The 12,173-nt window shown below is 41.5% G+C and overlaps 1 protein-coding gene across 1 annotated transcript in view; it reads right to left on the bottom strand.

The window, feature by feature from the left end:
* Nucleotides 1–4,216: 4,216 nt before the first annotated feature.
* The window catches only part of LOC134657010 (calcium release-activated calcium channel protein 1-like), a 51,890-nt gene continuing 43,933 nt past the window's right edge, over nt 4,217–12,173 (bottom strand). The window contains exons 4-7 of the mRNA XM_063512577.1: nt 11,856–12,009; nt 6,804–7,070; nt 4,830–4,931; nt 4,217–4,368 (exon numbers count right to left, since the gene is read on the bottom strand). Of these exons, the coding sequence (XP_063368647.1) occupies nt 4,223–4,368; nt 4,830–4,931; nt 6,804–7,070; nt 11,856–12,009 (669 nt within the window). The 3' untranslated portion in view covers nt 4,217–4,222. The remainder of the gene's footprint in view (nt 4,369–4,829; nt 4,932–6,803; nt 7,071–11,855; nt 12,010–12,173) is intronic.

The raw sequence follows: 12,173 nt of genomic DNA, 5'->3' as shown, positions 1-12,173 counted from the left end.
CAATAGAAATAGGAACAGGCGGAATAGTAAACTAACAGGAATAGTTAGCGTCCTTTCTTTACCAAAATTATTGTTTTGTCGAACTATGATAATATTAAATTGAACAGAAACAAAGCCTGAGACTTATTTAAAATACCTGCCAATATACCATATAGTAAATCTATGTATGTATGTATTAAATGTAGCTTTATTAATAACTTCTCTACCTTTGTACCTACTTGTAAAATATAATACTTATCCATACTATCCTATCCTAATCGATTTGTATATAATCGCATAGTTGCTAAACATTTTAGACTACCTAGTTGTAATTAGAATCTTATGCCCCATGAATATAAGGTTGATATTAGTTTTAAACTTGGTTTGAAATTGAATCCTTTACATGCTCAAGTAAAAATGTGATGAATTGGTAACAAAGTCAGACCAACGAAACAAAATAAAGAATGTAAACAGGCACATCCTGGCCCCTATTTCACCATGGCGACAGGTGCGACAATTCGGTTTGTTCCTGGTTCGTCGTATTCCTGTTTCGTCGGAATCCTGATTCGTCGAAATGTGCTAAAAATGCTAGAAAAAGTACGATCACTGGTGATTACATTAAATATTCATATTTAGGTTGTAAATACTGGTTTACTGCACGACATATTTAATTATATGTGTATAATTCCGACTAAACAAGAATACGACGAATCAGGAATCCGACGAAACAGGAATATGACGAAACAGGAATACGACGAACCAGGAACAAACCGACAATTCGACAACTGTCACTGTTGCCGACGTCACAGGCATCCATGAGCTACGGTTACCGCTTACCATTGGGCGGGCCGTATTCCTGCTTGCCACCATCATTGTATTATTTAAAAAACTTTATTACATCGGCAAATAACAGGTATTTCTGCTCATAAATGCGTCCCTTGGAGTGGCCGGCGCTGGTCCATTGTGTACAGGGGCCTTAAGATATCTTCGTCCGTAATTTCGTATCTCTCGTATGCAAGAATGTCGTCAGCTGGTTGACGAAGGCGGTTACGGTTGTTATTTCGTGATACAGTCAGCAGCAATAGTTGCTAAGCGGGCGAGGTGTTCAAAATAATTCTGATGCGAATTATGGACGCCTCGCCCGCTTAGCAATTTCTGCTGCTGACTGTACAAGCCATCAGTACAGAGGATAATCATATTTGAGCCACGGTTTTGTGAACAAGTTAATAATTTCTACAAATAAAAATGTTCAAAACTGAATGTTTGATACATTTATTAGTTTTATTACCTATATCTCGTTACGTTGGCCTTACTCTGGTACTGGGTACATAATTCATCAAACATCATAAATATATATCAAACCTCGAATTGATTTTAAGTTGTTCAACTCTAAATATCGTTATTTTCTCTGTCCTGTGTGAGCGTCATATATGTAGTTTGAGTTTATAATATGTTGTAATTATGTTCGGATGAAACTCTTTATACAATACTTACTGTTTTGACGCCGTGGTGATCTTATGTATGAAATAAGAATAAACGATTTTTTATTAAAATGTCTTTTATTTTTCACAATATCTCTTCGAGTACATTAGCTTACTATAATTTAATACATCTTATCAAAAACATTGTAGAATACTGATTGACAGATCAACATTTAAAAACAAAGTTAAAATACTTCGAATTGCGATTTTACTAAATTATCTACTTACATAATATTTATAGGCGTATTATATGCAATACACCGAGTACGGATGACTGGAATATTTGCTAAAGTGTGTAAGGAAATAGGAGAGGAAAGGACAACAGAACAAGTTAGAATGGCGATGCGAGCAGGGTACGTGTCGCCCTGGTTTTGAGCAAACGCTCGCATGCTACTCGCCCGCGCTGACGGAAAACGAAGTAAACATGCCTTTTTGCGCCACAATAACGTTCAGATTAAGAAGCCAGACATCAAATCTGTCTAAAGGAGGCGTATCCATTCACCACGCACACAAGTTTTTACTACCGTTGCGCGAGTGTTAGTAAATGTGGAGAGGAACGAGCGGCGACACCGGTTCCTATACTAACTGCGCGCGATAGCCATTCTAACCTCTTTAATATGTTCTGTGGAAAGGACCTTGGAATGGGTTCCGGATTTCCGGTACACCACCCGGTGTATCGCGAAGTAAAATAGCCATTTAACTCTCATATTCGCTCAGTAACAAAGATTTATTGATTGTGTAATTAATAAGGCCGCGGACTGGACCAAAGCGGCAAATCAAGGCCATTCGTACATTGGGTAGAACATGGTAGCCTCTAGCCTACCATGCGTTCTATCATGTTCTACCATGGTAGGCATACCTACAGCTTGCGCCTATTCCGCGGCTGTCTAAGTGTAAGGCCTGACGCTCGAGTTTGGCGAGCAGCGGGGCGGGGCGTGCGGCGTGCATGTTAAACAAATGCAAGCGTATAGTAGCGGCCTTAGTGCACGCTGCTCAAATTACTCCTGAGTCCGACGCCACGCTGCACGCCCCGCCGGACGCTCCGCTTCGAGCGTCCACTCAGGCCTTACAACTCTTAGCTCAGTAAGCGTAAGCACCCTCTTTTACACAACACATCGTAATAAGTACCTATAGATACAGTACCTAGTGGGCGCTATTGGGCAATAGCGCCCAATAGCGCCTTTTTGCATGTTAAATTGCATGATAAATATACGTATTAAACTGATGTCACGCAACGTCTTAAATTTTGTCTCTTTCTCAAATTGGAAACAGAAAGGGATAAATATATGAATAACACCACTTTTAACGCTTATTTACTAAAAACAACAACACTTTAAGTCTATAAAACCAGTCAGGCATTCCTACCAAAGCAATATGAACCTTCGCCTATTCGTATAAGATTAAATTTCAGTTTGTCATTAAATGACTGGCGTAAAATGGCGAAACTGCCCGTTTCTTAAGACCTCCAGCTTTTAGATTCATATTTTACAGTCTTTGTTGTTTGTACGATAACTATACCTATAAGTAGATTTGTAAATAATAGCTAAATGGAAGATTGGAAGTAGCCCAGCAAATGTTGAAACGTTTCAGAGAAATCGTAGAGAAGAATAGTTTGAAAACGTTTTATTTTCCTATTAAGTAAATTAATTACATCCAGTCACAGGCACATCACAGAATGAGATTGCAACCTTAGGTTGGTACATAATATCACGTTAGGTTAGGTTAGAGTTTATCTTATTCTCTTAAAAATAAAGTTGAATTCAATTTATGTCGAACAACGTCGTCGGATTCTGCTGACTGTAGTATATACTCGTAGATACAGTCAGCAGCAGTGGCGGATGAGACAAAAATTATGTAGGTAGACATAATTATTACTTCACCCGCATAACATTTTTTCAATTTCAAGAGTGGAAAGCAATTTAGGTAATATCATTTAAAATCTATTTAGCTGCCTGCAGCACAATTGTTTGTCTTTTATATTTGTCTTTTTCTTAGCTTAGGTAATAACTGTAATAAGTTTAAATACAAAAATATATTCGTTGAATTTAAATGATCACATGTTAAAAACAAAAACTGTCTTTTGTTTGAGCTTCTATGTCTTTTAGGTTGGCAAAACCTGTCCAATTTCTTGGTCCAATGTCACATTTTGCTTAATGAGAGGTGAGACGTGAGACGCAATGCACATTGGACAAAGAAATTGGACAGGCGGAATACCACCCTGACACTTTACACTTCGACAAGGATGATGCGATTGTGATTGTGACATTATCAGACCTAGGTACATAATCTGCCCCTTGTACTCAATGATTAAAATTAGTCTTACATACAAGTAATTTGACCCCTAGATTCGCAGAATTCGATTCCTACTGGCTTTCCATTGAGCACCTTAATCTAGGACTGGAAAGACCTGTAGGTTTACAAAAAAAAAGAAACAATTATCCCGCCCTATCCATTGTTATACCTAGCAACCTTCAGTAGCCGGCTAGCCGCCAAGATGGCCGCCTCTTTATCGCTTGTCGCCGCGCCTGTCACGCTGTGACAAGCTGACACGTACGAAAGTGAGAGAGTGACGATAAAGCGCTACCATTCTATTCGTATTGGGTTTAAATCTTTGACCGTCAAAGTCGCCAACTGACGCGCTCTGCTACAGCCCAATATCAACCTTCGTCAATTGCGACAAGGTTCACGATGGCGTACCGCGCACGATAGGCTCGGCGTGCAAAGGATTAAACAATTGAATGGCCACCTAATTTCCGGCCACTCTAAAACATGTTGACCTTGACAGTGGCCGTGTCTAGTTCCCTCTTCATCGTCTCCAGCTGCTCGATGTCCTGCACCGATGACTCGCACTTCTGCACCACTAGCGAGTGGTAGAAGTGGATAGCGAATGCCACGAACACTATTAGCACTGGAAAGAGACATTTCATAATGTTAATATGTAATAGTTGCTATTTTTTTTATTCGTAAAGCCTGTCTTTTGTTAGTGTGGGCATAGAGAAAAAAATACATACTTAGATTGCTCACTCCATACATCAGTTTTAGTACCAAAAAGACTATTAGCATCTAGCATCGAGTAGCGGAACTATCAGTACTGCTACTTGACAATAGATGTAGCACCGACCGGAAAGTCTTATGCTGTTGAGATAAGACTTTCCGGTCGGTGCTACATCTATTGTCAAGTAGCAGTACTAATAGTTCCGCTACTCGATGTTAGATGTAGACACTGAAATTAATAGTCTAACTAGTCTAGACAATAGTTAGGGATGGTTTATCCCGTTTATCCATAGCGGCTATTAGCGACAAACGGCATGATAAACGTAGTGGTTATATTCTCTTTGGGCATGATAGTGATTCATAAATTTAAATTACCTGGTATCACTATCACAGTAGCTGCCGTAGCCGCAGCGAACGAGTAGTCCCAGAACTTCACCCAACATAATATGGCGATCTCCACGAGGAACAGGAATAGACCTACGAACAAACATACATTTTTAAAATTTTCACGGATCAATTACGGATTTTACATATATCTCCAATCTATCTCATTTGAGTCGAAGATCGTCGCCGACGATGTTTTTAGGCGAAGCCAAAGCACAAAACTTGCCAAAACAAAATGTAACTAGAGGAAAAATTGAAAAAAATTAGGTACTGGCTGGGGCGAGACTCGAAATCGCGACGGAACACCGGTCTGATCGTTCTTAAAAACTAAGATAGGTACCTCCTGAGTGCCTACCACCAACATCGAAAAATCTAAAATCGTTATCTGCCTCCGCTCTTGTATTGGCAAGGTGCGAAGTCGGTGGAGGGGGAAGTGGCGCTGATCGTCACAAACACAGGTAATCTTATGGAATGTCTGACATTAGTACTAGCGGCAGCCGCTTGAACTAATTTTACTCCATAAGATTTAACGTAGAAAGTCTGCCAAAATGAGGGCAACACCAGTCGTGCACCTAGCGAATATTCGAGCGATAGAGAGCCTGATAACGATTTTCGATTTTCCCTCGAAAGTCTGCTTAAAATTAAACCTGTTTCAGAGTTTTTGCCAGTAACCCACGTCGCTACAATCACTACCAGGAAGGTAAAAGATTGACGTCATACAGCGTGATTATTGAGACACGACAGCTGAAACTGTTTTTGTAACCATTAGGCGGCACTTAGCTGCAACTTCCGCTCTTTAGTTTGAAATTACTCAAATGAGTACACAATAGTCATCGTTTTCCCATCACTTTTATGTTATAAACATATGATATTCGTAAGTATGCGAAAGTAATTTTTATGTGGTTATTTTATTGCAGTCTATTACGGTATACAAAACAACTTTTGGTCGGCAAACTTTACGCGCATGCTTTTGCTAACAAACATTAAAAAAAAATATTAATTAGATTAAAAAAAATAGATCACTAACGGAAACTCACCTAATACTGTACTAAATGCCCAAGCGAGCTCAATGAACCCCCTCATTTGTTCATGCGGCGATTCTCTCAAGGCCCTCGCCGGGGCCCCCGGCATCTACATCTTGCTGACGGCGTCGATGTGCGGCAGCAGGTACGTGGATATCATCAGGGCGAAGATGTGGACGGCGACTAGCACCGTTGTCGTTAAATATACCTACGGCTGGTATATACTATAAATTAGACAAAAACTCACCTAATACTGTACTAAACGCCCAAGCGAGCTCAATGAACCTCTCATCCGTTCATGCGGCGATTCTCTCAAGGCCCTCGCCGGGGCCCCCGGCATCTCCATCTTGCTGACGGCGTCGATGTGCGGCAGCAGGTACGTGGATATCATCAGGGCGAAGATGTGGACGGCGACTAGCGCCGTTGTCGTTAAATATACCTACGGCTGGTATATACTATAAATTAGACAAAAACTCACCTAATACTGTACTAAACGCCCAAGCGAGCTCAATGAACCCCCTCATTCGTTCATGCGGCGATTCTCTCAGAGCCCTCGCCGGGGCCCCCGGCATCTCCATCTTGCTGACGGCGTCGATGTGCGGCAGCAGGTACGTGGATATCATCAGCGCGAAGATGTGGACGGCGACTAGCGCCGTTGTCGATAAATATACTTACGGCTGGTACATACTATAAATTAGACAATCTTACCTAATACTGTACTAAACGCCCAAGCGAGCTCAATGAACCCCCTCATTCGTTCATGCGGCGATTCTCTCAAGGCCCTCGCCGGGGCCCCCGGCATCTCCATCTTGCTGACGGCGTCAATGTGCGGCAGCAAGTACGTGGATAAGTAATATCTTTAGGATGAAGATGTGGATAACGACGAGCGCCGTTGTCGATAAATATACGGCTGGTATATACTATAAATTAGGCAGAAACTCACCTAATACTGTACTAAACGCCCAAGCGAGCTCAATGAACCCCCTCATCCGTTCATGCGGCGATTCTCTCAAGGCCCTCGCCGGGGCCCCCGGCATCTCCATCTTGCTGACAGCGTCGATGTGCGGCAGCAAGTACGTGGATATCATCAGCGCGAAGATGTGGACGGCGACTAGCACCGTCGTGCACACCGCGAACATCACGAACAGCCACTCTGGGACGTTGGTGGGTTCGTTGATTTGGAGTTCCACCATCGCTACCATTGCGAAGCCTGGAAGAAAAGTTTTAGTTTAGTTATAATCAGCCCTATCATCTAGCCGCCAAACCTTGCCAAGCAAAATGAAATTTTATTTTGTCAACGCAAAGTTCAAATTAGAATGGAACAGGAGACCTTTTTATAGGTCTCTGGGCGGCTAGAGGCTATACGCAATTAATGCCTATTTGATGTGGCTGGTTTTTATCAAATATGTGAAATAGGTATAAGGGGGAAAGCAAATATTAATAGCTACCTATAGGTACTTCATCTAAATGAAGTCCACAAGAAGTATTTATGACGACGACAAAGTCTTATTTTATTGCAAAAGACAAGAGAAGAAGGGAAACCTAGAATTACTTATCGCAGCCAAATAAAAAATTATGCGTCGTACGAGGAAATTAAAAGACTGGCACAAAAAAGGCGAGCTCTTAAAAAGATATGATGATGATGAATCCTTTCGACCGTTCGTAACCAAATAAGTAGCACAAGTAATTTTATGCTAACTGCTTATTGATGCAACCTTCATGATAGGTAATGCCCTGATCATGGCGGTGTGGGGTAATTGATCAAACATTTTACCCTATTCATCATTCAGTTGTTTCAATTGTTTCCTTAACTTACATTAAGTATTATAAAAGTACAAGTGCACCTTCATTACATACCCAATGACGTTACTACTCCTATAATAACTTTATCCTTATCATAGGTACCACAAAAGAGGAAAATATGTAGATTTTTCGTACATGGGAATATAGAAAATAAAGTGAATCCCCGCGTGTGACAGGACTACTAAAGCAGGCAGTAGTCGGGGCTCGGTATTTCTTAAATTTTACATAAAGGGGCTTATTTCGTTAAGTTAGATAATATAGGACTGAGTAGGTAGACATTGAAGTTAGGTACCTACTGTATCATCTATAGGATTTACAAACACTTTTTCGTTGACAAACGCTGAAAGTTCTCGAGTGAAACGTCACAATGTATACCGTATAGGTACCTAACTAGGTACTTCATTAGAATAATTGGATTATGTTAAATAATTCGGTCAGGGTGGCGTGGCCGTGTTGTGCAATTTCGAATATTAACCAATATGTAAGTAAATAAAAAATAATTAAAAAATTGAAAATAAACAAAAATAAAACCAAAATAAAATAACTTAATATAATATCTTTTTTAAAAAAAGGGAACCGCCTTCAAAAACCCAAACCCACTGAAAAGTACAAAATAATTTTTATATGGCACCCCTTTACGTGTCCAGTCCCTATCCCACGGCGTAAAGCAATTTTTTGCCAAAAAGTAATTAATACGTAATAATAAGAAAATTAATAATCATCCGGGTAATTACTTAGTTTTTGAAGTCGGTACCAAACCAAAATTTTTGAGAACCGATATTTTAGACAACGAAGAACGCTGTACTTACTTGCATTATAAAGACATACTTAGTTTACTCATTAATTTAGTTCTTGTAGGTACTACGTACTCGTATTGTTTTTCTGATTGGTAATAATGACTGTTTTTGTTGGTTTGGCACCGCCTTCAAAAACTAAGTAATTACCCGGATGATTATTAATTTTCTTATTATTACGTATTAATTACTTTTTGGCAAAAAATTGCTTTACGCTGTGGAATAGGGACTGGACACGTAAAGGGGTGCCATATAAAAATTATTTTGTACTTTTCAGTGGGTTTGGGTTTTTGAAGGCGGTTCCCTTTTTTTAAAAAAGATATTATATTAAGTTATTTTATTTTGGTTTTATTTTTGTTTATTTTCAATTTTTTAATTATTTTTTATTAATTTTATTTTATTTTTTACTTTTTAGTGATAGGTAGATACTTTATTTATTTTAGGTTTTGGGCTAAAATACTAGTTTGTTAGGCTCTCCATTTAGTCTACTAATGTTGGTGATGGCCTAACTCGATGATAATCGCGACACCACATAATATGACGTTTTGGTGCTAAACGATTTGTATGTATATTGCTCCCACTTCCACTCCCATTCCCAGTCCCAGTCCGAGTCCGACTCCCACTCCCACTATTTTATCTAAATCGGTTTTAGCAACATAAAGTTGGTAGGTATACCGATAGCATGGCCACCTACCGGGTCCAATTGGTTTTTCAAACCATCCATGAACTGTACACTAAAACCTTCTCCAGAATGTAACAAACACTTTTCTGAAAACCGCATAAAAATCGGTTCAGCCAAACGCGAGATAATCACGAAGAAACATACACACATACATACGTACATACATACGGGTCAAACTGAGAACGTCCTTTTTTTAAAGGCAGTTAGAAAAAAGTTCATCGACCCACCTAGTGGAACTCCGCAACATAGGCACACGACGACAAGTCGGTTAACCAAAACAAAGTGTGCCTATGTTGCACCAAACCTAAGTTCCACTAGGTACAGCAAGGGTTCAGCATCAGCTCTATCTTGGGTACTGCTCTCCCAAGTGCTCATCAAGATGTGACAGATTACCAAAATAGCGTGGGCCTATGTTGCACCAAACCTGAGTTCCACTAGGTACAGCAAGGGTTCAGCATCAGCTCTATCTTGGGTACTGCTCTCCCAAGTGCTCATCAAGATGTGACGGATGACCAAAATAGCGTGGGCCTATGTTGCACCAAACCTGAGTTCCACTAGGTACAGCCAGGGTTCAGCATCAGCTCTATCTTGGGTACTGCTCTCCCAAGTGCTGATCATGATGTGATGGATGACTAAAATAGCGTGGGCCTATGTTGCACCAAACCTGAGTTCCACTAGGTACAGCCAGTGTTCAGCATCAGCTCTATCTTGGGTACTGCTCTCCCAAGTGCTCATCAAGATGTGACGGATGACCAAAATAGCGTGGGCCTATGTTGCACCAAACTTGAGTTCCACTAGGTACAGCCAGGGTGAACCCTGCCAGCCAGGGTGGTTTGGTGCATCAGTTCTATCTTGGGTACTGCTCTCCCAAGTGCTCATCAAGATGTGACGGATGGCCAAAATAGCGTTAGCCTATGTTGCACCAAACCTGAGTTCCACTAGGTACAGCCAGGGTTCAGCATCAGCTCTATCTTGGGCACTGCTCTCCCAAGTGCTCATCAAGATGAGACGGATGACCAAAACAGCGTGGGCCTATGTTGCACCAAACCTGAGTTCCACTAGGTACATCCCGAGTTCCACTAGGTACATCCAGAGTTCAGCATCAGCTCTATCTTGAGTACTGCTCTCCCAAGTGCTCATCAAGGCGTGTCGGATGACCAAAACAGCGTGAGCCTATGTTGCACCAAACCTGAGTTCCACTAGCTACAGCCAGGGTTCAGCATCGGCTCAGATCTATGTATACTAAAAACCTTCTCCAGAATGTAAGAAACACTTTTCTGAAAACCGCATCAAAATCGGTTCAGCCAAACGCGAGATAATCGCGAACAAATATACATACATACATACATACATACATACGGGTCAAACTGAGAACCTCCTTTTTTTTTTGAAGGCGGTTAATAAATTAAAGTAACGTAAGTAACTCGGTGAATGTATAAAGTAAAAATAACTAATATCATCATCATCATATATGGGGCATTATCGATGAAAAGGGACCTTATTGTCGATGGCGCTTACGCCGCTCAGCGTCGCACGGCATTGTATTAATATCGGAGCATCGTTAACAAAGGCGTAAGCGCCATCGACAATAAGGTCCCTTTTCATAGATAACGTAACATATGTATATGTACATACTATACCTACATACCTATCAAAACGTAAGCTAACAATAATAAATAATCCTCAAGGGTTAAAGAGGTGTTAGTAAAATCCGTAAATAAATATTGTTATCGTTTATTCATAGTGAGCCAAAAAATTGAATTTCTTACTTATCGGCAGCAAATGAAGACCAATGGTATACGCCATATCGCAAGCGTTGGCATAAGACGACTATAGGTATAGGTATAATTATTGTGTACATTTCCTTGCCAATACTTACGAAATTGCCTAGTCTTCCTCTCGTTGCTTAATGACAACTTCTTCAATAGATTAATATTGATTAAGATAAGTGAACTCTTCTACCTGACAGTTCTAGGCTAGGCTACACGTAGGTATTAATTTTAAAAAAATGACATGACGTGATTTTGAAACTGTAATTTTCATTAGCTGCACGAACTTGTGATCTTATAAAAAACTTTTAATAATTTTCTTTACTTAACAACTGCGACCTCGAGTAGTGAGCAACCATAATCAACATGGAAACTAAGAATAAACAGAGAAAGGCCAATGTAGGGAAGACCGTGGTGGCTCCGAGATGGTGGCGGTGTCTTACTACTTGGCCGAGGACATGTGCAGGCGTCTCCAGGACCCGCTGGGCCAGCCGTTTGCTCCTCACCAGTCCAGCTAGACCCAAGATAGGACTTCCATTGTCAACTTTACCTGATAGCAGCTCCGAGGTGGTGGCGGTGGCTTTCAGCTTGGCCCGGGAGATGTGCAGTCTTCTCCAGGACACGGGCCAGCCGTTCGTTCCTCAGCAGTCCAGCTAGACCCAAGATAGGAATTCCACTGTCAAGTTCACCTGATAGCAGCTCCGAGGTGATTGCTCGGGACATATACGTGCAGTCGTCGCCAGGACAGCCCGCCGAGCCAGCCGTTCGTTCCTCACCAGTCCAGCTAGACCCAAGATAGGCCTTCCACGTCAAGTTCACCTGATAGCAGCTCCGAGGTGGTGGCTCGGGATATATATGTGCAGTCGTCGCCAGGACACGCCAGGCCAGCCGTTCGCTCCTCACCAGTCCAGCTAGACCCAAGATAGGACTTCCATTGTCAAGTTCACCTGATAGTAGCTCCGAGGTGGTGGCGGTGGCTTTCAGCTTGGCCCGGGACATGTGCAGTCGCCGCCAGGACAGCCCGCCGGGCCAGCCGTTCGCGGGCTCCTCGCCGGTCCAGCCGGGGGATCCCGGCATGGCGAGAGCGACTTCGCTTACGCTCTGCAAAAGAAAACTTGATTAAATAAGTGGGGCGCGCAAAGACCGGAAATTAGAAGGGGAAACTACCATCTAGCGGGTTTTTACCTTTTATCACCAATACTCTGAATCAGGTACGTGAACTATTTCGCGTCGGTCGCAAAAAAGCATACAAGCTGCCTAATGAT

The sequence above is a fragment of the Cydia amplana genome, chromosome 19 (genome assembly GCF_948474715.1).
Source record: "Cydia amplana chromosome 19, ilCydAmpl1.1, whole genome shotgun sequence".
NCBI classification, from domain to species: Eukaryota; Metazoa; Arthropoda; class Insecta; order Lepidoptera; family Tortricidae; genus Cydia; species Cydia amplana.
Note: the sequence above shows the minus strand (reverse complement) of the source record. Positions and strands in the feature narration are given on the sequence as shown.